Source organism: Oncorhynchus kisutch, linkage group LG13 (genome assembly GCF_002021735.2).
Source record: "Oncorhynchus kisutch isolate 150728-3 linkage group LG13, Okis_V2, whole genome shotgun sequence".
Classification (NCBI taxonomy): Eukaryota; Metazoa; Chordata; class Actinopteri; order Salmoniformes; family Salmonidae; genus Oncorhynchus; species Oncorhynchus kisutch.
In genome coordinates this window covers 74,637,686-74,662,934 of record NC_034186.2, presented here as the reverse complement: position 1 = coordinate 74,662,934, position 25,249 = coordinate 74,637,686, and the positions used below count along the sequence as shown (strand labels likewise).

Below are 25,249 nucleotides of genomic sequence, written 5' to 3'. Positions count from 1 at the left end.
CACACAGTCACAAACACTCATAGTCACACACAGACACGCAGGAACACACTCACACACACACACATAGTCACACACAGACACGCAGGAACACACACTCACACACACACACATAGTCACACACAGACACGCAGGAACACACACTCACACACACCTACAGTCACACACATCTCTGTAGTACGTCAGTACCAAACTAGTCTTTATTAACAGTTTCTTTGTAACAACATAATAAGGACAGCTTATATACACCACAAAAGTCAAAGGTTATGTACAAAACAAAGATTAACAAGACAAATACTTGGGAACAAGGAACTGAAAAGTGAAGTATATGTGAAAACAACACTTAAGGTTATAATCTTGTTAGGATTCCTTCCCTGTGTGTGTGGGCCCCAAATGGGCCTAATGATCTGAAACTGGTACAGTCCAGTTTCATCCAGTTAGTTCCTGTATGGTCCAGACCAGTTCTATGCAAATAGTAACAATGACAGCCATGTCCTACTATCGGTGACACAGGGATGACGTCATTTCCCCTGACGAGTCATCCTCACAGCCTGGCTCTATTGTGAACAGTCTGGTCAGCAGATAACTCAGTGAGTATGACCATATTAGGGAGAAGAGAGAGAGAGACTCAGTGAGCATAGCCTTGCTATTGAGAAAGGCCGCCGTAGGCAGACATGGCTCTCAAGAGAAGACAGGCTATGTGCTCACTGCCCACAAAATGAGGTGGAAACTGAGCTGCACTTCCTAACCTCCTGCCCAATGTATGACCATATTAGAGAGACATATTTCCCTCAGATTACACAGATCCACAAAGAATTCGAAAACAAATCCAATTTTGAAAAACTCCCATATCTACTGGGTGAAATTCCACAGTGTGCCATCACAGCAGCAAGATTTGTGACCTGTTGCCACGAGAAAAGGGCAACCAGTGAAGAACACACACCATTGTAAATACAACCCATATTTATTTTATCTTGTGTCCTTTACCATTTGTACATTGTTAAAACACTGTATATATATAATATGACATTTGTAATGGCTTTATTGTTTTGAAACTTCTGTATGTGTAATGTTTACTGTTCATTTGTATTGTTTATTTCACTTTATATATTAACTTTACATATTATCTACCTCACTTGCTTTGGCAATGTTAACACATGTTTTCCATGCCAATAAAGCCCTTGAATTGAATTGAATTGAGAGTGAGAGGGGGGAGGGGGGGAGGGGGGGGGGGTTGGTGTGAGAGAGAGGGAGAGAGAGAGGCGGGTGAAGAGAGAGAAGGGTGAAGAGAGAGAGAGAGCGGGGGTGAAGAAAGAGAGAAAGGGAGAGAGAGGTGGAGAGAGCGGGGTGAAAAGAGAGAGAGAGCGAGAGAGAGGAGGTGTGAAGAGAGAGAGAGAAAGGGTGAAGAGAGAGAGGGAGAGTGAGAGAGGGGGGTGGAGAGAGGGGTAGAGAGATAGAGGGAGAGGGGGGGAAGAGAGAGAGAGAATCAAAATCCAGAAAAGAGCCTTAAATTCTACAACCACCTAAAAGGAAGCGATTCACAAACCTTCCATAACAAAGCCATCACCTACAGAGAGATGAACCTGGAGAAGAGTCCCCTAAGCAAGCTGGTCCTGGGGCTCTGTTCACAAACACAAACACACCCTACAGAGCCCCAGGACAACAGCACAATTAGACCCAATCAAATCATGAGAAAACAAAAAGATAATCACTTAACACATTGGAAAGAATTAACAAAAAAAACTGAGCAAACTAGAATGCTATTTGGCCCTACACAGAGAGTACACAGCGGCAGAATACCTGACCACTGTGACTGACCCAAAATTAAGGAAAGCTTTGACTATGTACAGACTCAGTGAGCATAGCCTTGCTATTGAGAAAGGCCGCCGTAGGCAGACATGGCTCTCAAGAGAAGACAGGCTATGTGCTCACTGCCCACAAAATGAGGTGGAAACTGAGCTGCACTTCCTAACCTCCTGCCCAATGTATGACCATATTAGAGAGACATATTTCCCTCAGATTACACAGATCCACAAAGAATTCGAAAACAAATCCAATTTTGAAAAACTCCCATATCTACTGGGTGAAATTCCACAGTGTGCCATCACAGCAGCAAGATTTGTGACCTGTTGCCACGAGAAAAGGGCAACCAGTGAAGAACACACACCATTGTAAATACAACCCATATTTATGCTTATTTATTTTATCTTGTCCTTTACCATTTGTACATTGTTAAAACACTGTATATATATAATATGACATTTGTAATGGCTTTATTGTTTTGAAACTTCTGTATGTGTAATGTTTACTGTTAATTTGTATTGTTTATTTCACTTTATATATTAACTTTACATATTATCTACCTCACTTGCTTTGGCAATGTTAACACATGTTTTCCATGCCAATAAAGCCCTTGAATTGAATTGAATTGAGAGTGAGAGTGAGAGGGGGGAGGGGGGGGGGGGTGTGAGAGAGAGGGAGAGAGAGAGGGCGGGTGAAGAGAGAGAAGGGGTGAAGAGAGAGAGAGCGGGGGTGAAGAAAGAGAGAAAGGGAGAGAGAGGTGGAGAGAGCGGGGTGAAAAGAGAGAGAGAGCGAGAGAGAGGGGGTGTGAAGAGAGAGAGAGAAAGGGTGAAGAGAGAGAGGGAGAGTGAGAGAGGGGGGATGGAGAGAGGGGTAGAGAGATAGAGGGAGAGGGGGGGAAGAGAGAGAGAGAATCAAAATCCAGAAAAGAGCCGTTAAATTCTACAACCACCTAAAAGGAAGCGATTCACAAACCTTCCATAACAAAGCCATCACCTACAGAGAGATGAACCTGGAGAAGAGTCCCCTAAGCAAGCTGGTCCTGGGGCTCTGTTCACAAACACAAACACACCCTACAGAGCCCCAGGACAACAGCACAATTAGACCCAATCAAATCATGAGAAAACAAAAAGATAATCACTTAACACATTGGAAGGAATTAACAAAAAAACTGAGCAAACTAGAATGCTATTTGGCCCTACACAGAGAGTACACAGCGGCAGAATACCTGACCACTGTGACTGACCCAAAATTAAGGAAAGCTTTGACTATGTACAGACTCAGTGAGCATAGCCTTGCTATTGAGAAAGGCCGCCGTAGGCAGACATGGCTCTCAAGAGAAGACAGGCTATGTGCTCACTGCCCACAAAATGAGGTGGAAACTGAGCTGCACTTCCTAACCTCCTGCCCAATGTATGACCATATTAGAGAGACATATTTCCCTCAGATTACACAGATCCACAAAGAATTCGAAAACAAATCCAATTTTGAAAAACTCCCATATCTACTGGGTGAAATTCCACAGTGTGCCATCACAGCAGCAAGATTTGTGACCTGTTGCCACGAGAAAAGGGCAACCAGTGAAGAACACACACCATTGTAAATACAACCCATATTTATGCTTATTTATTTTATCTTGTGTCCTTTACCATTTGTACATTGTTAAAACACTGTATATATATAATATGACATTTGTAATGGCTTTATTGTTTTGAAACTTCTGTATGTGTAATGTTTACTGTTAATTTGTATTGTTTATTTCACTTTATATATTAACTTTACATATTATCTACCTCACTTGCTTTGGCAATGTTAACACATGTTTTCCATGCCAATAAAGCCCTTGAATTGAATTGAATTGAGAGTGAGAGTGAGAGGGGGGAGGGGGGGGTTGGTGTGAGAGAGAGGGAGAGAGAGAGGCGGGTGAAGAGAGAGAAGGGTGAAGAGAGAGAGAGCGGGGGTGAAGAAAGAGAGAAAGGGAGAGAGAGGTGGAGAGAGCGGGGTGAAAAGAGAGAGAGAGCGAGAGAGAGGGGGTGTGAAGAGAGAGAGAGAAAGGGTGAAGAGAGAGAGGGAGAGTGAGAGAGGGGGGATGGAGAGAGGGGTAGAGAGATAGAGGGAGAGGGGGGGAAGAGAGAGAGAGAATCAAAATCCAGAAAAGAGCCGTTAAATTCTACAACCACCTAAAAGGAAGCGATTCACAAACCTTCCATAACAAAGCCATCACCTACAGAGAGATGAACCTGGAGAAGAGTCCCCTAAGCAAGCTGGTCCTGGGGCTCTGTTCACAAACACAAACACACCCTACAGAGCCCCAGGACAACAGCACAATTAGACCCAATCAAATCATGAGAAAACAAAAAGATAATCACTTAACACATTGGAAAGAATTAACAAAAAAACTGAGCAAACTAGAATGCTATTTGGCCCTACACAGAGAGTACACAGCGGCAGAATACCTGACCACTGTGACTGACCCAAAATTAAGGAAAGCTTTGACTATGTACAGACTCAGTGAGCATAGCCTTGCTATTGAGAAAGGCCGCCGTAGGCAGACATGGCTCTCAAGAGAAGACAGGCTATGTGCTCACTGCCCACAAAATGAGGTGGAAACTGAGCTGCACTTCCTAACCTCCTGCCCAATGTATGACCATATTAGAGAGACATATTTCCCTCAGATTATACAGATCCACAAAGAATTCGAAAACAAATCCAATTTTGAAAAACTCCCATATCTACTGGGTGAAATTCCAGTGTGCATCACAGCAGCAAGATTTGTGACCTGTTGCCACGAGAAAAGGGCAACCAGTGAAGAACAAACACCATTGTAAATACAACCCATATTTATGCTTATTTATTTTGTCTTGTGTCCTTTAACCATTTGTACATTGTTAAAACATTGTATATATATAATATGACATTTGTAATGTCTTTACTGTTTTGAAACTTCTGTATGTGTAATGTTTACTGTTAATTTTTGTTGTTTTTCACTTTATATATTCACTTTGTATGTTGTCTACCTCACTTGCTTTGGCAATGTTAACACATGTTTCCCATGCCAATAAAGCCCTTGAATTGAATTGAGAGTTAAAGACAGATAAGGAGATAAAGTGTGACAAAGTCGTCTGCCAATGTGTTCCCTCCAATCTGCTACTACGTTGTGTTAAAATGTTATTCTTCATCATTTAGGCATAAGGCATGTTTTTAGCATGTTGCAGGTTGATTCTGTGCAGTATCTAGTATGTTCTCTTTGATCACATGACTTTGCAGGCCTCTCCGTTGACTGACATTGGAGTGGACGACTTGGTCTGCTTGCCTCCAAGCATCCCCATGTTGAAGTTGAGGCCTTGGAAGGCGCTCAGCAGGCTGTAGCCATCGTCCTTGGCAGGGGTCTCAGGACCAATCAGTTTAGCCAGTTGACGGGGGAGTGCCACTTTCCCTTGCGCCGCACTCAGGTGGCTGGTGTCCTTGGAACTCTGGGGGTTGGGAAGAGAGTTGGGAAGAGAGTTGGGAAGAGAGGGGTAGGATGACGAGGAAAAAATACAGTTTAAATATAGCACTGCTTTAAGGGTTGGGTATGGGTATGGGGCTAGGAGATAGGGGCTAAGGGCTAGGAGATAGGGGCTAGGAGATAGGGTATAGGAGATAGGGGCTAGGAGATAGGGGCTAGTAGATAGGAGATAGGGGCTAAGGTCCAGGAGATAGGGTATAGGAGATAGGGTCTAGGAGATAGGGTATAGGAGATAGGGTATAGGAGATATGGGCTAGGAGATAGGGGCTAGGAGATAGGGGCTAGGAGATAGGGGCTAGGATATAGGGGCTAGGAGATAGGGCTAGGAGATAGGGCTATAATTTGTTCTGCTAATGCAACACACTAACCTTGGAGAGCTGGTACTTCTTCCTGAAGTGATCCCTCATGGCGGCTCTCTCTGCGTGCTTCTGAGCATTCAGGGCTTCCCTCAGCTTCCTGGAATCAACACAACTACATGTAACACATAGACAGACACACACACAAACATAAATACATCCCTTCCCTAAAACCCATCACCGCCAACCCCCAACCTGTCTGTTACCAAGCTGGTTTTCATCCATAATCTCCTCATGGTGTTGTTTCTAATCTCCACATTGACCACAGTGGTCATGTTGTAGTTATGTTTGCGGTCACTCACCTCTCCTTCTCCAGGTCAGTTTGGTAGGAGCGTGTGACGGAGGTCTGTCCCGTCCGTGGAGGGCTGTTCTTTACTCCTCCTGTCCCCCTCTTGGCCCTACGCCTGGCCCACACCTCTCTCTCCTTCACTCCTGTCACACAGCTGGACAGCTTCTTTATGGGCACCGCCAGAGACTGCTTCACCATAGTATCCATGTCTCAGGGGGTGTATTAGAGTGTGTGTGTGTGTGTGTGTGTGTGTGTGTGTGTGTGTGTGTGTGTGTGTGTGTGTGTGTGTGTGTGTGTGTGTGTGTGTGTGTGTGTGTGTGTGTGTGTGTGTGTGTGTGTGTGTGTGTGTGTGTGTGTGAGAGAGAGAGAGAGAGAAAGAGAGGGTATGTCCAGAACTCTCTGTAGTGTAACCTATCTGTGTTACTTCACACTCAGAAGCATTAAAGAGTGTTCTTTTTCATTCATGTTCTGTAGGACATATGTTTGTGTCTGTGCGCATCTCCCACATCTTTCTCCTTGAGGTTAGCTGGCTTGGACCCACTCACTACAGTACAGACAGCCAGTGTATTCATAGACAATGACTCAGGGACTCAGTACCTGCAAGGACAAGGACACAGACAGGCAGTTAGAGATTACACCCAGACAGCATGTGCAGCGTTTCAGATAGACACACACAACAAGCCCAGTCCAGTACTTCCTTACCCAGACATCCACAGTAGGCCTGAGCCTCAAACACCCATAAAGTCCTTAGAGCTTCAGCCAGAGGCCATATACTGTAGCTAACCGTGTTCCATAGTCCAGTTCCACAAAGCCTTGAGGTCAACTGAAGGCAATGAGAAGAGCAACCCCACAGACAAAGTTCTTCCTGCTCTCCTTTCCTGCTCTCCTCCACCCCTTGTGCTGTGTGTTCTATTGCCCTCTCAGGTGAAAAGAACAGCTTTCCTCCCCGAGGATCTACTATTCAAACCATTCCCCCCTCATCCTCTATACCCCTCCCTCTTTACTATTACCCCCCCCCCCCCCCCCCCCCTTGAGATGACCTCCTTATGGACTTAACGAGGGGAATCTCGTTAGCAGAAACAGGGACTGCACCCTGTGTATGAAGTAGACTTAGAGACACATTAGCTGATGTCATGTTGGGTTAGACACTCTCCTGACTGACTGTGTGCTTGTGTGACAAACAGAAAGGATGGCAGGGTATTATTACCTTTTAAAAGTTCCAACATGTTACCATCCCTCACGCTTTCTAAGTAGATGATGCCTTAAGCACAGGTCTGGGGCGGGAATGAGGAAAAAGGACAATGTCTTCTCATACTCTAGATTCTGTTCTAGTCTCAAACAGCACCACTTCAACCATTATGGATCTTCAACAGGCTTGGAAACATAACAGTGTGCACTCTGCAGCCGTTTCCCCAATTGGTTTCTTATGTAAACCACCTGAGACTGACAGGGCAAGTCATTCCAGGTACTCAGACACAGCAGATAGAGAGAACAGGTGATGGAAAGGGAGGGAGGGATGGAGGTACAGATGGAGGGGAGGAGTATTAGAGGGATGGATGAAGGGATGGAAGAATGGGAGAGATGAAGGGATGGATGGAGGGATGGGTGGGTGGATGGATGAAGGGATGGAGGGATGGTATGGGAGGGATGGAGGTATGGATGGAGGGATAGAGGGATGGAGGTATGGGAGGGATGGAGGTACAGATGGAGGGGAGGAGGGATGGAGGGATGGATGAAGGGATGGAGGTATGGGAGGGATGAAGGGATGGATGGAGGGATGGATGAAGGGATGGAAGAATGGGAGGGATGGAGGTATGGATGGAGGGATAGAGGGATGGAGGGATGGGAGGGATGGAGGTACGGATGGAGGTATGGGAGGGATGGGTGGAGGGATGGGAGGGATGGAGGTATGGGAGGGATGGGATGGAGGTATGGGAGGGATGGATGGAGGGATGGGAGGGAGGGATGGACAGAGGGATGGTGAGGGAGTAGAGAGCATTGAAAGAAGAGATATGACCCCTGTTTATCTCAGGTCTGTTGTGAGACAGACAGAAAGAGCAGCTGTCAGGACATAGACAGTCTGTTTTACTAGCCCTGTGGATAGTGCCAGGAATGCACGTGTGTGTGTGTGTGTAGGTGTGTGTGTGTGTAGGTGTGTGTGTCTGTAGCGTTACACAAACTAAAAACACAAAGAAAGGAGACATAAAGCTGTGACAGAACCCTGAGAAGGACATCAGGTGACCAGCTGTTCCCTTTGGCTTGGTGTCCATTCATCTTCTCCTGCTGCATCAGGAATTGTGAATTATTATGTGGATTATAATTTATGGACAATTTTGTAGGGATTAATACATTGGTCATTAGGGCAAATCAAATCTGACATATTTAAGTGGGAATTACAAACTTTAGAAGCCTTTTTAAACCTTGAACACACTACAAGTTTGCATTTCCTGCTGCGCAGGAAGATGCTCTGCAACAACATAGTGATGAAATGAAGATAGTAGATCTGTACAGTTCAAGCTCAGCCAGGACATATTAGACAGGACATATTAGACAGGACATATTAGACAGGACATATTAGACAGGACATATTAGACAGGACATGGGGGATGGAGAGAGAGAGTGTGTGTGTGGGGCCCTCAAGGTTCGCCAAGTCAATCCAACCTCCCCTTCTCCCCTCCCCCTCTTCACCTCCAACCCCCTGGGCCTTGGTTTGTGACAGATGAGGACACCATTAATTCCTTAACGAGATGGAGGAGAGAGCCCACAGCCCCTCTGTCACAGATCCTTATGCACAGACTTAGGACCAGCTCTTCTATAATTATAACCGCTAGGGGGAGAAATTTGAAACTGACGACAACCTACTGCCACAGAGGGTGAGATAAGTCAATGAGCAATGCTAACACCTTTCAATGTACCACACAGATGCTGGGTAGGGACACTACAGTGTCTTTAGAGGGACATAATACTTAGAAACTACTGTGAGGAGAATAGTAGTTACATGGGATAGATGTTATACAAACTGTGTAATGTGTTTGTAAAAAAATCCAATAAAATCTGAATTGATTTAAAGTGCGTTTAACACACTTTACAAAACAACAACAACAACAACAACAACAACATAATAATACAAGAGATAATCAAGAAGAGAGAAATGACAAAAAACATCAAGCAAACATAAGGAGGGTGGGGGGGCTGGGGGGGCTTGGGGGGCTTGGGGGGCTGGGGGGGTAAGACAGAGTACAGGGACACATGGGACAGCAAGACTTTAAGGAGTCCAGTAGGTCAGGAGTGGTAGTGAGTCCATTTATAGCCAGGAGGAAGGTGGACGGTTAGCAGGGTGTAAAGTGTGTATGTCAGTGGAGGCTGCTGAGGGGAGGACGGCTCATAATAATGGCTGGAACAGACAAATGGAAACCACGTGTTTAATGTATTTGATACCATTCCCCGTATTCCGCTCCAGACATTACCACGAGCCTGTCCTCCCCAGTTAAGGTACCACCAACCTCCTGTGGTGTATGTGTGTTGGAGATTCCAGAATCACTGCTGTCTGAGCTTCTTAAGGGATTAAGGGATTCCACTGTGGATCAGTGTCCAGCATGTGAAGGGCGGCCAGCCTGACCAGAGCACACACACACACAAACACACTGTTTCTCCCTCTTTCTCTCTTATACACACGCACAGGTCAGGGATGTACTAAGGTCATTCCTTTCAGACCAGTACAATAACAGGGCTGTCTAATGTTAGTGTGTGTGAATTACCATGACTCAGTCTTAGACTGCTCTCACTGACAAGACACACAGAGACATAGGAAACACACATGTGCTTCCCCTGTGAGCTTCACACACTCAAACACATGAGAATAAAATGTTCAACTAATAGTCGGTCACACACACACACTTCCTCTGTCAGTGTCTCTCTCTACACTCAGATATAGACAGGTTGAGGTCTCACTACATTAATCGTACCTCTCAGCACTGCCTTAAAGCCACCTCTCAGCACTGCCTTAAAGCCACCTCTCAGCACTGCCTTAAAGCCACCTCTCAGCACTGCCTTAAAGCCACCTCTCAGCACTGCCTTAAAGCCACCTCTCAGCACTGCCTTAAAGCCACCTCTCATAGCCACCTCTCACCACTGCCAAGGCTGAAGAAAGAAAACTCATCAAGACTCTCTTCTCTCTCTCTCTCTTCCGCTCTCTCTCTCTCTTTCTCCCGCTCTCTCTCTCTCTCTTCCGCTCTCTCTCTCTCTTTCTCTCTTCCGCTCTCTCTCTCTCTCGCTCTCTTCTGCTCTCTCTCTCTCTCTCTCTCTCTCTCTCTCTCTCCCTCCCTCCCTTGTTCTTCCACTTGCTCTCTCTCACATACCTACAGTATATAGCCTTATGACCATGCTCCCTACTAAGCTTGCAATAAATCAAATTCTGAGGCCAGGGTCCAAATGGAGCACAGGGTGGTGTGTTGGTGTCTGTGTGATTCAGCTAGTAGGATATATATCAGTAGAAGGGTTCATATTATTATAGCACCATAAATAAACCATTTATTCAAGTCATTCCACCAATATCTCCAGTTAGTGTTACAAAAATAAATGCTGTGTGTGTGTGTGTGTGTGTGTGTTGTAGGGAGCAATGAGCCCATCTGTGCAAATGCAACATTATTATAGATGAATAAACAGTTTATACAGCTCATAAACAAAAGTGTCAACAACAATCTCCAGTTACAGCGTTACAAAAATAAAACTGTAATAGATAGAGAGAGTGTGTGTGTGTGTGTGTGTGTGTGTGTGTGTGTGTAATGTTATGCTGCAGTTAAAACAGTGTGCTCTACATACATAATGCATGTATCACTGCCACTAGGCCCGCCTCCACTGTGCAGCGAAGCTGTCAATCAGCATAAGGACACTGCCAATCAAACCACAGGAGATTGGTTGCACCATAATTAGGGAGGAGCAAAATGAGGGGAGGGGAGGAGATGGAGGGGAGGAGGGATGGAGCAAAATGAGTAGAATGATATCAAATACATCAAACACCTGGTTTGATGCCATTCCATTCACTCCGTTCCAGCCATTATTATGAGCCTGTCCTCCCCTCTGCAGCTTCCACTGAATTAAACCCTAAAGGGAAGTGACAGACTCTCTCCATTCCATTTTTTATGTTAAAGGTGGAGAAGGATGCATTTGCCCTAGACACTGAGGTCAGATTAGCCTATTTCCCTCATAATACACAGGGATTCCGGACACCAGTTTGTCACAAAGCACGACTTCCTGACAGATTACAACAGCACGTTGTATGACATGGTTGGGCTGTCCTTCCTCACATCCATGTCAAGGGTTTAAGGTCAGTGGTCATCGGCATATGTTCCGGGTGCTCTCCCAGGCCTTGCTGCCCCTACGGAGTGGTAGGAAGAAGGGATGGAGGAGGGCGGAGGAGAGAGAGAGGCGTTTGGAGGGCTCGTACTCCAGCATCTTCTCCAACAGGTCAAAGAACTGATGATGCTCCTTAGCTTCTGATAACCGGTATCTCTGAAGTAGAGAGAGAGAAAGAGAGAAAGAGAGAGAGAGAGAGAGAGAGAGAGAGAGAGAGAGAGAGAGAGAGAGAGAGAGAGAGGAGGGGTTCAATTAACACAAAGACATCAATAAGGATGTATTTTCTCTGAAGTTATCTAAGGTATCTATGTACAGTCTCAGGTTAGAGGGTATCTTCAGGTGTCAAGTATCTAAGGCATCTACACTGCCGTTCAAAAGTTTGGGGTCACTTAGAAATGTCCTTGTTCTTGAAAGAAAAGCTAATTTTTTGTCCATTAAAATAACATCAAATTGATCAGAAATACAGTGTTGACATTATTAACGTTGTAAATGACTATTGTAGCTGGAAACGGCTGATTTTTGATGGAATATCTACATAGGAGTACAGAGGGCCATTATCAGCACCATCACTCCTGTGTTTCAATGGCACGTTGTGTTAGCTAATCCAAGTTTATCATTTTAAAAGGCTACCCTTTTGCAATTATGTTAACACAGCTGAAAACTGTAGTTCTGATTAAAGAAGCAATAAAACTGGCCTTCTTTAGACCAGTTGAGTATCTGGAGCATCAGCATTTGTGGGTTCTCGATTACAGGCTCAAAAGGGCCAGAAACAAAGACTTTTCTTCTGAAACACGTCAGTCTATTCTTGTTCTGAGAAATGAAGGCTATTCCATACAAAAAATTGCCAAGAAACTGAAGATCTTATACAATGCTGTGTACTACTCCCTTCACAGAACAGCACAAAATGGCTCTAACCAGAATAGAAAGAGGAGTGGGAGGCCCCGGTGCACAACTGAGCAAGAGGACAAGTACATTAGTGTCTAGTTTGAGAAACAAACGCCTCACAAGTCCTCAACTGGCAGATTAATTAAATAGTACCTGCAAAACACCAGTCTCATCGTCAACAGTGGAGAGGCGACTCCGGGATGATGGCCTTCTGGGCAGAGTTGGAAAGAAAAAGCCATATCTCAGACTGGCTAATAAAAATAAAAGATTAAGATGGGCAAAACAACACAGACACTGGACAGAGGAACTCTGCCTAGAAGGCCAGCATCCCGGAGTCTCCTCCTCACTGTTGACGTTGAGACGGGTGTCTTTAGGTGCCAAGTATCTAAGGCTTTACCAGTCCAGTCTCAGGTTAGAGTGTCTTTATCTCAGGGGTAACTTACCCATAGAGGTTTAATGTGGTCTTTGACGAATCGTCCTGCCTTGGAGTTATCGTTCCAGTCTAGACGCCTGAAGTGAAAATACTTCTGCTTCCTGAAAGGACAAATCACACAAAGTGTATATTTTGTGTGTCTGTGAGGAGTGTGTATGTGTGTCTGTGAGGAGTGTGTATGTGTGTCTGTGAGGAGTGTGTATGTGTGTCTACGAGGAGTGTGTATGTGTCTGTGAGGAGTGTGTATGTGTGTCTGTGAGGAGTGTGTATGTGTCTATGAGGAGTGTGTATGTGTATGTGTGTCTATGAGGAGTGTGTATGTGAGGAGTGTGTATGTGTGTCTATGAGGAGTGTGTATGTGTGTCTATGAGGAGTGTGTATGTGTGTCTATGAGGAGTGTGTATGTGTGTCTATGAGGAGTGTGTATGTGTGTCTGTGAGGAGTGTGTATGTGTGTCTATGAGGAGTGTGTATGTGTCTATGAGGAGTGTGTATGTGTATGTGTGTCTGTGAGGAGTGTGTATGTGTGTCTGTGAGGAGTGTGTATGTGTGTCTGTGAGGAGTGTGTATGTGTGTCTATGAGGAGTGTGTATGTATGTCTATGAGGAGTGTGTATGTGTGTCTATGAGGAGTGTGTATGTGTGTCTGTGAGGAGTGTGTATGTGTGTCTGTGAGGAGTGTGTATGTGTGTCTGTGAGGAGTTGTGTATGTGTATGTGTGTCTATGAGGAGTGTGTATGTGTGTCTATGAGGAGTGTGTATGTGTGTCTATGAGGAGTGTGTATGTGTGTCTATGAGGAGTGTGTATGTGTGTCTATGAGGAGTGTGTATGTGTGTCTATGAGGAGTGTGTATGTGTGTCAATGAGGAGTGTGTATGTGTGTCTATGAGGAGTGTGTATGTGTGTCTATGAGGAGTGTGTATGTGTATGTGTGTCTATGAGGAGTGTGTATGTGTATGTGTGTCTGTGAGGAGTGTGTATGTGTGTCTGTGAGGAGTGTGTATGTGTGTCTATGAGGAGTGTGTATGTGTGTCTACGAGGAGTGTGTATGTGTGTCTATGAGGAGTGTGTATGTGTGTCTGTGAGGAGTGTGTATGTGTGTCTATGAGGAGTGTGTATGTGTGTCTATGAGGAGTGTGTATGTGAGGAGTGTGCATGTGTGTCAATGAGGAGTGTGTATGTGTGTCTATGAGGAGTGTGTATGTGTGTCTATGAGGAGTGTGTATGTGTGTCTGTGAGGAGTGTGTATGTGTGTCTATGAGGAGTGTGTATGTGTGTCTATGAGGAGTGTGTCTGTGTGTCTGTGAGGAGTGTGTATGTGTGTCTATGAGGAGTGTGTATGTGTGTCTATGAGGAGTGTGTATGTGTGTCTGTGAGGAGTGTGTATGTGTGTCAATGAGGAGTGTGTATGTGTGTCTGTGAGGAGTGTGTATGTGTGTCTATGAGGAGTGTGTATGTGTGTCTATGAGGAGTGTGTATGTGTGTCTGTGAGGAGTGTGTATGTGTGTCTATGAGGAGTGTGTATGTGTGTCTATGAGGAGTGTGTATGTGTGTCTATGAGGAGTGTGTATGTGTGTGTGTGTAACTGTCATCATGTGTTACCTGGTCTTGCAGATCATCGTAGAGGGGAGAGGTCCCCGTACTCTCTCCATCATGGCCAGGTGCTCCTGGTTGTCATGGGTCTGAGACAAACACAAACACTGGTCGGCAGAAGCTATAAACTCCCAACTTAGTTCACTTTCACTTGTATCACACAAACAACAAACACACACAGTCTTTTGTAACTAACATTGTGGGGACACACAATTCAGTCCCATTCAAAATCCTGTTTTCCCTAAACCCTGACCCCTAACCGTAACTCTAACCCCAAAACCTAACCTTAACACTAACTTTAATCCTAACCGTCGCTCATAACCCTTAAACTAACCCTAACTCCTAACCCTAACTCTAACCCTAACCCTAAACCCCCGAGAAATAGCATTTGATGTTGTGGGGGCTAACAGAATGTCCCCAGTTGGTCAAATTTGTATTTGTTTACTATTCTTGTAGGGACATCTGGTCCCCACAAGTATAGTTAAACATGTCCACACACACACGTCCACACAGTACCTGATATAGGGTGAAGCCTTCATAGTACTCAAACAGGATGCAGCCGATACTCCAGACATCACACGGATGACTCCAGCCCAGCTCTGAGTGGGAACAGTAACAAATGTTCAACTAGCCAATAGTCCAAGATGTGAGTGTGTGAGTGTGATGTGTGTAGGTTACCCAGAATAACCTCAGGAGCACGGTAGTGGCGTGTAGATATGATGGTGCTGTGGTGTTCGTGGTCAAACGTGGCACTGCCAAAATCCACCAGCTTTACTGTTGTATCCTTCACTTTCCTCTCATCCCGCTTCTAAGAGAGCGGGAGAAATAGAGGTGGGGGGGACAGAGAGAGCGAGGGGGGGACAGAGAGAGAGAGGGGGGGACAGAGAGAGGGGGGGGACAGAGAGAGAGGGGGGGAAGAAGAAGACAAGAAGAAAGGAGGGGAAAGGAAGATACAGGCATTTTATCAATTAGATTTGCTCACCTTCTTTGTCCTCTATCCTCCACCCTCTCTCCTCCGCCCTCTCTCCTCCGCCCTCTCTCCTCGGTCCTCCCTCCTCGGTCCTCCCTCCTCGGTCCTCCCTCCTCCGTCCACTATCCTCAGTCCACTATACTCCGCCCTCTCTCCTTCGTCCTCTCTCCTCAGTCCACTATCCTTCGTCCTCTCTCCTCTGTCCTCTATCCTCCGCCCTCCCTCCTCCGTCCACTATCCTTTGTCCTCTATCCTCCGTCCTCTATCCTCCGCCCTCTCTCATTGGTCCTCTCTCCTCCGTCTTCTCTCCTCAGTCCACTATCCTCCGTCCTCTCTCCTTCGTCCTCTATCCTCCGTCCTCTATCCTCCGTCCTCTATCCTCCGCCCTCTATCCTCCGCCCTCTATCCTCCTCCCTCCTCCGTCCTCCCTCCTCGGTCCTCCCTCCTCCCTCCTTCATCCTCCGCCCTTTATCCTCCGTCCTCTATCCTCCCTCCTCTATCCTCTGCCCTCTATCCTCCGCCCTCTATCCTCCGCCCTCTATCCTCCGCCCTCTATCCTCCGCCCTCTCTCCTCCGCCCTCTCTCCTCCGTCCTCTCTCCTCCGTCCTCTCTCCTCCGTCCTTTTTCCTCCGTCGCCCTCCCTCCTCCATCCTCCGCCCTCCGTCCTCCGCCCTCCGTCCTCTGCCCTCCGTCCATCCTCCGCCCTCTGTCCTCCGCCCTCCGTCCATCCTCCACCCTCTCTCTCCTTCGTCCTCTCTCCTTCGTCCTCTCTCCTCCGTCCTCTCTCCTTCGTCCTCTCTCCTCCGCCCTCCCTCCTCCATCCTCCCTCCTCCATCCTCCGCCCTCTATCCTCCGCCCCTCTATCCTCCGCCCTCTATCCTCCGTCCTCTATCCTCCGCTCTCTCTCCTCCGCCCTCTCTCCTCCGCCCTCTCTCCTCTGCCCTCTCTCCTCCGTCCTCTCTCCTCCGCCCTCTCTCCTCCGCCCTCTCTCCTCCGTCCTCTCTCCTCCGTCCTCTCTCCTCCGTCCTCTCTCCGTCGCCCTCCCTCCTCCGTCCTCCGTCCTCCGCCCTCCGTCCATCCTCCGCCCTCTGTCCTCCGCCCTCCGTCCATCCTCCACCCCCTCTCTCTCCTTCGTCCTCTCTCCTTCGTCCTCTCTCCTCCGTCCTCTCTCCTTCGTCCTCTCTCCTCCGCCCTCCCTCCTCCATCCTCCCTCCTCCATCCTCCGCCCTCTATCCTCCGCCCTCTATCCTCCGCCCTCTATCCTCCGTCCTCTATCCTCCGCTCTCTCTCCTCCGCCCTCTCTCCTCCGCCCTCTCTCCTCCGTCCTCTCTCCTCCGCCCTCTCTCCTCCGCCCTCTCTCCTCCGCCCTCTCTCCTCCGTCCTCTCTCCTCCGTCCTCTCTCCTCCGTCCTCTCTCCGTCGCCCTCCCTCCTCCGTCCTCCGTCCTCCGCCCTCCGTCCATCCTCCGCCCTCTGTCCTCCGCCCTCTGTCCTCCGCCCTCTCTCTCCTCCGCCCTCTCTCCTTCGTCCTCTCTCCTCCGCCCTCCCTCCTCCATCCTCCCTCCTCCATCCTCCGCCCTCTATCCTCCGCCCTCTATCCTCCGCCCTCCATCCTCCGTCCTCCGCCCTCCGTCCTCTATCCTTCGTCCTCTATTGCTTCATTTGCAAAAAGGTAAAAGTTAATCTAGGAGGATTGGCAAGGAGAGTGACCGGGGTTGAAATGAGACGGTCCTTCTCCACACATCAGGCAAATGACGTTTACAGGGGTGGATCCCAAAATAAATGTTTAAAGTGATCAAAACAAATTAAGATGCAAAACAGTTTATGGTTAAAACAATATGTAGCGTATTGTTTTTAAAGTGTGCATCTTTTTCACCTCTGACAAAACCAAACCTGATTCAAATGGGGTGTGGTATATTTCAAATGGGGTGTGGCAGAACTCAAAACTCTTCTGCAGTAGGATACTGTAGACATGAGTGTCCTCAATGAAAAGTGGCTATCGAGGAGGGGACGACACTCTTCTTTGCCTACTAATAAATTGACACACTCCTCGACCACTCATTGGTTTCCGGGTCACAGATGAGAGAGGACAGAAGATAGGGGACAGAGGACAGTCTTTTACCCAAAGGAGAAACACCCAGATACAGCGTAGGTAAAGAAGAGAGTGATGAAGGAAGGATAAAGCCCTCCCCCTCCCTCTCACCTTCTCAGCGTTGTAAGTGATGGTGTAGTCAGAGTTGACAAACAGGATGTTCTCAGGTTTGAGGTCAGTGTGGGTCAGCTTGTTGATATGGAGAACTGCAGAGGGAAACAGATAAACCATGCATCCATCATGATAATACCTGGACAGCCAAGGTGAAACTGCCCAGCGTTGCACTTGCTGCCCATAGTTCCTCTACAGTATGTAGTAGACCAGCGGTATTCAACTCTGACCCTACGAGGTCCGGAGCCTGCTGCTTTTCTGTTCTACCTGATACTTAATTGCTCTAAATCAGTCCCTGATTAGAGGGGAACAATGAAAAAAGCAGTGGAACTGGCTTTGAGGCCCAGAGTTGAGTTTTAGGCTTGTAGACTGAGCTACATCAATGAACCAGCGCCCTCTTCTGGTCAAAGAGACCAATACCAGACACAAAACAATCCCTGGTAAGTAATGTCATAGTCTATGGAAGTAGTCACCACCAACCCTTGTTCTGGAGAGCTACCAGCATGCACATGGGCAGACATATATGTGTGTGACACACTCACAGTTGACAGCGAGGCAGATCTGGTAGGCCATCTGGCGGATGTGATCCATACAGTACGGCAGGAAGTTGTTCTCCTTCAGGAAGTCAAAAGTGCTGAGGGATAGCAGCTCCATGGATATACACACATGACCATGGTAGTCAAACCAGTCCAGCATCTGAACACATTGACTGAGAGCGAGAGGGGGGGGGGGGGGGGGAGAAGTAAAGAGAAAGCCACAGAAGGTGAGGGAAAAAACTTCTCAAACTTTCTACTGGTTCATCAGACTCCGTACTGTTTGTTGTGTGGGTCTTTCTCGTTGATTTTCTCCAGGACATTGATCTCCAGTTTAGCAGCTTGTCTGTACTTCTCCATGTTCTTAATGATCTTCAGAGCTACACGTGCCCCAGCCCTGAGAGAGAGACAGAGAGAACAGCTAGCTAACAACCAGCACACGCTCCACCTGATGCTCTACGAGTGTGCATGTGTATTTTATAAATGCCTCTCATACCTGCGCCGGTCCACACACGTCACCACCTTCCCAAAGGTGCCCTCTCCCAACAGACTGATAACCTCATCTGATGGGGAAGACGAAGAGATGGAGGCATGGGGATTCAATTAAAGACTGGGAAGTAGAGGAGTCTCTTTTATGAGAGGGCTCGAAAACATTCACCTATCCTGTCTTTTCAATGTGTGAAGACTAGAGGATAGTGGGAGGGACTAGTAGATGTAAACATAGCCTACATCTCTCTTGTAGAACGTCTCCATTCTGGTAGGCCAGGTGACCATCATCAGGGGCCTTCTCGTTCTTCCCTGGCCCCTCACTGCTGCTCCGCTAGGGGTCAGAGGTCAGGGGTTTAGAGGAGGGGACAACAGGGCAAAAGTCATCAGCATAGCTGGACTGAGCCTCTCAATAACACACACACACACAGCTGACATAACAGCTGCTTAATAATCTAAAATGCTTGTAAGCTGAGGACTAGTGTTGCAAGCCCCCGATGATGTTATCCAATTCCACAGGCTCCTCCTAACGCTTTAAGAAAACAGAACTGCACTTAAACAGAGTATGCACTAGTGGACTATATCAGTAGTGGACTATGTTATCTGTACAAACAGTAGAGTGGAGCCCTAAACCCTCTCCAGTCCTGTCCTGGTATTACGGGCCTAAATGAGAAATGTCATGTGACTGGCTGGCCTGCATGGAGCAGCTCTGTGACTATTTCCATCTACATTCTAAGACTGTTATTAATATCAGAACATCACAAGGAGAAAGAGTGCTGAGAGAAAGAGAGAGCCAGAGAGAGAGAGAGAGAGAGAGAGAGAGAGTGCTGAGAGAAAGAGAGCCAGAGAGAGAGAGAGAGAGAGTGCTGAGAGAAAGAGAGCCAGAGAGAGAGAGAGAGAGAGTGCTGAGAGAAAGAGAGCCAGAGAGAGAGAGAGAGAGAGAGAGAGAGAGTGCTGAGCGGGCAACTTTCTCTGACTTAGAGGGTGGCTTACAGACTGAATGAACAGAAAATACCGCTACAACACACACAGACTCTCTCTCTCTCTATGAGTTGTGGTAGAGAGGCAGAACACAGGTAGAGAGAGTGAAGGGTTGCCAGGAATAAAACTGAGCTGTATCAAACTTCACAAAACACAACTAAATGAATTCAAACATGAAGAAAAAGGCAGTGAACATATGAACAGTGCATAGCAGAGGAAAGGAGGGGATGGGAGAGAGAAGGAAAGGAGGGGATGGGAGAGAGAAGGAAAGGAGGGGATGGGAGAGAGAAGGAAAGGAGGGGATGGGAGAGAGAAGGAAAGGAGGGGATGGGAGAGAGAAGGAAAGGAGGGGATGGGAGAGAGAAGGAAAGGAGGGGATGGGAGAGAGAAGGAAAGGAGGGGATGGGAGAGAGAAGCAGACGAGGAGGAAGAGGAGGGAAGATGCAGATGGGTACTCACAGAGAGGCAGAGACAGTCCAGAAAGCTCTTATACACAGAGTACAACTCTGTCTTCCCCATAACTCAGAACAGAGAGAGAGGGAATTAAGAAGATAAGGGAAAAGAGGGGAGAGGAAGATACAGTGTAGGTAAAGAAGACAGCGAAGAAGGAAGGATAAAGTCCAAACACTGAAACAGGAAAAGGAAAGATGACTGAAGAGGAGACAGAAACTAATGACAGAGCAAGAAGCAGTGCAGAGGAAGACAGAACAGACAAAGTAAACAGAGGGAAGAGAAAACAGCAAAAATAAAAATAGAGTGGCAGAGAAGAGACAAAAGTAAGAGAGTGAAGTACGAATGAAACAAGATGAGAGAAAAAGACAGATTAGATGAACCAATGAAGACAGAACAGAGAAGCAAAGAGACAGACAGAGGAGAAAGTAGATAGGGAAGGAGAGATATGAGAAGGATACAGGAGATTGAGAGAGAGAAAGACGGTTGAGACAGACACTAATAATAACCTTTGGTCACACCCCCCCAGGGAAAGTCCTGAGACCAGAATCAAGATGTGGAGTGTGTGTGAGTGTATGAGGGGCATATTTAGTTTCCCTCCCTGACACTCCTGTCACCTCCTTAACCCTGGCACTCTGGCATAGTATTTTTCTCCACCTGTCCTCTGTGTATGCTGTTGAAGAAAAACCCCAGCACTCTGGCATAGTGTTTTTCTCCACCTGTCCTCTGTGTATGCTGTTGAAGAAAAACCCCAGCACTCTGGCATAGTGTTTTTCTCCACCTGTCCTCTGTGTATGCTGTTGAAGAAAAACCCCGGCACTCTGGCATAGTGTTTTTCTCCACCTGTCCTCTGTGTATGCTGTTGAAGAAAAACCCCGGCACTCTGGCATAGTGTTTTTCTCCACCTGTCCTCTGTGTATGCTGTTGAAGAAAAACCCCGGCACTCTGGCATAGTGTTTTTCTCCACCTGTCCTCTGTGTATGCTGTTGAAGAAAAACCCCGGCACTCTGGCATAGTGTTTTTCTCCACCTGTCCTCTGTGTATGCTGTTGAAGAAAAACCCCGGCACTCTGGCATAGTGTTTTTCTCCACCTGTCCTCTGTGTATGCTGTTGAAGAAAAACCCCGGCACTCTGGAATAGTGTTTTTCTCCACCTGTCCTCTGTGTATGCTGTTGAAGAAAAACCCCGGCACTCTGGCATAGTGTTTTTCTCCACCTGTCCTCTGTGTATGCTGTTGAAGAAAAACCCCGGCACTCTGGCATAGTGTTTTTCTCCACCTGTCCTCTGTGTATGCTGTTGAAGAAAAACCCCGGCACTCTGGCATAGTGTTTTTCTCCACCTGTCCTCTGTGTATGCTGTTGAAGAAAACCCCGGCACTCTGGCATAGTGTTTTTCTCCACCTGTCCTCTGTGTATGCTGTTGAAGAAAAACCCTGGCACTCTGGCATAGTGTTTTTCTCCACCTGTCCTCTGTGTATGCTGTTGAAGAAAACCCTGGCACTCTGGCATAGTGTTTTTCTCCACCTGTCCTCTGTGTATGCTGTTGAAGAAAAACCCTGGCACTCTGGCATAGTGTTTTTCTCCACCTGTCCTCTGTGTATGCTGTTGAAGAAAAACCCCTGGCACTCTGGCATAGTGTTTTTCTCCACCTGTCCTCTGTGTATGCTGTTGAAGAAAAACCCTGGCACTCTGGCATAGTGTTTTTCTCCACCTGTCCTCTGTGTATGCTGTTGAAGAAAAACCCTGGCACTCTGGCATAGTGTTTTTCTCCACCTGTCCTCTGTGTATGCTGTTGAAGAAAACCCTGGCACTCTGGCATAGTGTTTTTCTCCACCTGTCCTCTGTGTATGCTGTTGAAGAAAAACCCTGGCACTCTGGCATAGTGTTTTTCTCCACCTGTCCTCTGTGTATGCTGTTGAAGAAAAACCCTGGCACTCTGGCATAGTGTTTTTCTCCACCTGTCCTCTGTGTATGCTGTTGAAGAAAAACCCTGGCACTCTGGCATAGTGTTTTTCTCCACCTGTCCTCTGTGTATGCTGTTGAAGAAAAACCCTGGCACTCTGGCATAGTGTTTTTCTCCACCTGTCCTCTGTGTATGCTGTTGAAGAAAAACCCTGGCACTCTGGCATAGTGTTTTTCTCCACCTGTCCTCTGTGTATGCTGTTGAAGAAAAACCCTGGCACTCTGGCATAGTGTTTTTCTCCACCTGTCCTCTGTGTATGCTGTTGAAGAAAAACCCTGGCACTCTGGCATAGTGTTTTTCTCCACCTGTCCTCTGTGTATGCTGTTGAAGAAAAACCCTGGCACTCTGGCATAGTGTTTTTCTCCACCTGTCCTCTGTGTATGCTGTTGAAGAAAAACCCTGGCACTCTGGCATAGTGTTTTTCTCCAACTGTCCTCTGTGTATGCTGTTGAAGAAAAACCCTGGCACTCTGGCATAGTGTTTTTCTCCACCTGTCCTCTGTGTATGCTGTTGAAGAAAAACCCTGGCACTCTGGCATAGTGTTTTTCCCCACCTGTCCTCTGTGCATGCTGTTGAAGAAAAACCCTGGCACTCTGGCATAGTGTTTTTCTCCACCTGTCCTCTGTGTATGCTGTTGAAGAAAAACCCTGGCACTCTGGCATAGTGTTTTTCCCCACCTGTCCTCTGTGTATGCTGTTGAAGAAAAACCCTGGCACTCTGGCATAGTGTTTTTCTCCACCTGTCCTCTGTGTATGCTGTTGAAGAAAAACCCTGGCACTCTGGCATAGTGTTTTTCTCCACCTGTCCTCTGTGTATGCTGTTGAAGAAAAACCCTGGCACTCTGGCATAGTGTTTTTCTCCACCTGTCCTCTGTGTATGCTGTTGAAGAAAAACCCTGGCACTCTGGCATAGTGTTTTTCTCCACCTGTCCTCTGTGTATGCTGTTGAAGAAAAACCCTGGCACTCTGGCATAGTGTTTTTCTCCACCTGTCCTCTGTGTATGCTGTTGAAGAAAAACCCTGGCACTCTGGCATAGTGTTTTTCTCCACCTGTCCTCTGTGTATGCTGTTGAAGAAAAACCCTGGCACTCTGGCATAGTGTTTTTCTCCACCTGTCCTCTGTGTATGCTGTTGAAGAAAAACCCTGGCACTCTGGCATAGTGTTTTTCTCCACCTGTCCTCTGTGTATGCTGTTGAAGAAAAACCCTGGCACTCTGGCATAGTGTTTTTCTCCACCTGTCCTCTGTGTATGCTGTTGAAGAAAAACCCTGGCACTCTGGCATAGTGTTTTTCTCCACCTGTCCTCTGTGTATGCTGGTGAAGAAAAACCCTGGCACTCTGGCATAGTGTTTTTCTCCACCTGTCCTCTGTGTATGCTGGTGAAGAAAAACCCTGGCACTCTGGCATAGTGTTTTTCATCACCTGTCCTCTGTGTATGCTGTTGAAGAAAAACCCTGGCACTCTGGCATAGTGTTTTTCTCCACCTGTCCTCTGTGTATGCTGGTGAAGAAAAACCCTGGCACTCTGGCATAGTGTTTTTCTCCACCTGTCCTCTGTGTATGCTGTTGAAGAAAAACCCTGGCACTCTGGCATAGTGTTTTTCTCCACCTGTCCTCTGTGTATGCTGGTGAAGAAAAACCCTGGCACTCTGGCATAGTGTTTTTCTCCACCTGTCCTCTGTGTATGCTGTTGAAGAAAAACCCTGGCACTCTGGCATAGTGTTTTTCTCCACCTGTCCTCTGTGTATGCTGTTGAAGAAAAACCCCGGCACTCTGGCATAGTGTTTTTCTCCACCTGTCCTCTGTGTATGCTGTTGAAGAAAAACCCCGGCACTCTGGCATAGTGTTTTTCTCCACCTGTCCTCTGTGTATGCTGTTGAAGAAAAACCCCGGCACTCTGGCATAGTGTTTTTCTCCACCTGTCCTCTGTGTATGCTGTTGAAGAAAAACCCCGGCACTCTGGCATAGTGTTTTTCTCCACCTGTCCTCTGTGTATGCTGTTGAAGAAAAACCCCGGCACTCTGGCATAGTGTTTTTCTCCACCTGTCCTCTGTGTATGCTGTTGAAGAAAAACCCCTGGCACTCTGGCATAGTGTTTTTCTCCACCTGTCCTCTGTGTATGCTGTTGAAGAAAAACCCTGGCACTCTGGCATAGTGTTTTTCTCCACCTGTCCTCTGTGTATGCTGTTGAAGAAAAACCCTGGCACTCTGGCATAGTGTTTTTCTCCACCTGTCCTCTGTGTATGCTGTTGAAGAAAAACCCTGGCACTCTGGCATAGTGTTTTTCTCCACCTGTCCTCTGTGTATGCTGTTGAGAAAAACCCCGGCACTCTGGCATAGTGTTTTTCCTCCACCTGTCCTCTGTGTATGCTGTTGAAGAAAAACCCCGGCACTCTGGCATAGTGTTTTTCTCCACCTGTCCTCTGTGTATGCTGTTGAAGAAAAACCCCGGCACTCTGGCATAGTGTTTTTCTCCACCTGTCCTCTGTGTATGCTGTTGAAGAAAAACCCCGGCACTCTGGCATAGTGTTTTTCTCCACCTGTCCTCTGTGTATGCTGTTGAAGAAAAACCCTGGCACTCTGGCATAGTGTTTTTCCTCCACCTGTCCTCTGTGTATGCTGTTGAAGAAAAACCCCGGCACTCTGGCATAGTGTTTTTCTCCACCTGTCCTCTGTGTATGCTGTTGAAGAAAAACCCCTGGCACTCTGGCATAGTGTTTTTCTCCACCTGTCCTCTGTGTATGCTGTTGAAGAAAAACCCTGGCACTCTGGCATAGTGTTTTTCTCCACCTGTCCTCTGTGTATGCTGTTGAAGAAAAACCCTGGCACTCTGGCATAGTGTTTTTCTCCACCTGTCCTCTGTGTATGCTGTTGAAGAAAAACCCTGGCACTCTGGCATAGTGTTTTTCTCCACCTGTCCTCTGTGTATGCTGTTGAAGAAAAACCCCTGGCACTCTGGCATAGTGTTTTTCTCCACCTGTCCTCTGTGTATGCTGTTGAAGAAAAACCCTGGCACTCTGGCATAGTGTTTTTCTCCACCTGTCCTCTGTGTATGCTGTTGAAGAAAACCCTGGCACTCTGGCATAGTGGTTTTTCTCCACCTGTCCTCTGTGTATGCTGTTGAAGAAAAACCCTGGCACTCTGGCATAGTGTTTTTCTCCACCTGTCCTCTGTGTATGCTGTTGAAGAAAAACCCTGGCACTCTGGCATAGTGTTTTTCTCCACCTGTCCTCTGTGTATGCTGTTGAAGAAAAACCCTGGCACTCTGGCATAGTGTTTTTCTCCACCTGTCCTCTGTGTATGCTGTTGAAGAAAAACCCTGGCACTCTGGCATAGTGTTTTTCTCCACCTGTCCTCTGTGTATGCTGTTGAAGAAAAAACCCTGGCACTCTGGCATAGTGTTTTTCTCCACCTGTCCTCTGTGTATGCTGTTTGAAGAAAAACCCTGGCACTC

The 25,249-nt window shown here is 47.1% G+C and overlaps 2 protein-coding genes across 3 annotated transcripts; both read right to left on the bottom strand.

Annotated features, from left to right (window-relative positions):
- Window positions 1-4,640: 4,640 nt before the first annotated feature.
- si:ch211-81a5.8 (complexin-3) lies at window positions 4,641-6,913 on the bottom strand. 2 transcript variants are annotated; one of them, XM_031787348.1, is made up of 4 exons: window positions 6,653-6,913; window positions 5,964-6,547; window positions 5,674-5,761; window positions 4,641-5,270 (listed from the first exon to the last, which is right to left on the bottom strand). In XM_031787348.1, exons 2-4 carry the CDS (start codon window positions 6,155-6,157, stop codon window positions 5,049-5,051), a joined length of 504 nt encoding a protein of 167 aa, XP_031643208.1. In that variant the 5' UTR covers window positions 6,158-6,547; window positions 6,653-6,913; the 3' UTR covers window positions 4,641-5,048. The 2 variants fall into 2 exon arrangements, with proteins under 2 accessions (XP_031643208.1, XP_031643207.1); XM_031787347.1 differs by lacking the exon at window positions 6,653-6,913 and having other exon boundaries at window positions 5,674-5,776; window positions 5,964-6,248.
- A 3,541-nt stretch (window positions 6,914-10,454) lies between these two features.
- LOC109881263 (dual specificity protein kinase CLK2) lies at window positions 10,455-20,299 on the bottom strand. The gene is made up of 11 exons (XM_031787342.1): window positions 19,845-20,299; window positions 18,648-18,738; window positions 18,415-18,481; window positions 18,199-18,315; window positions 17,928-18,094; window positions 17,386-17,480; window positions 14,893-15,022; window positions 14,731-14,813; window positions 14,224-14,303; window positions 12,634-12,724; window positions 10,455-11,461 (listed from the first exon to the last, which is right to left on the bottom strand). The coding sequence occupies exons 1-11, from the start codon at window positions 19,902-19,904 to the stop codon at window positions 11,285-11,287; spliced, it is 1,158 nt and encodes a 385-aa protein (XP_031643202.1). The 5' UTR covers window positions 19,905-20,299; the 3' UTR covers window positions 10,455-11,284.
- Window positions 20,300-25,249: the final 4,950 nt, after the last annotated feature.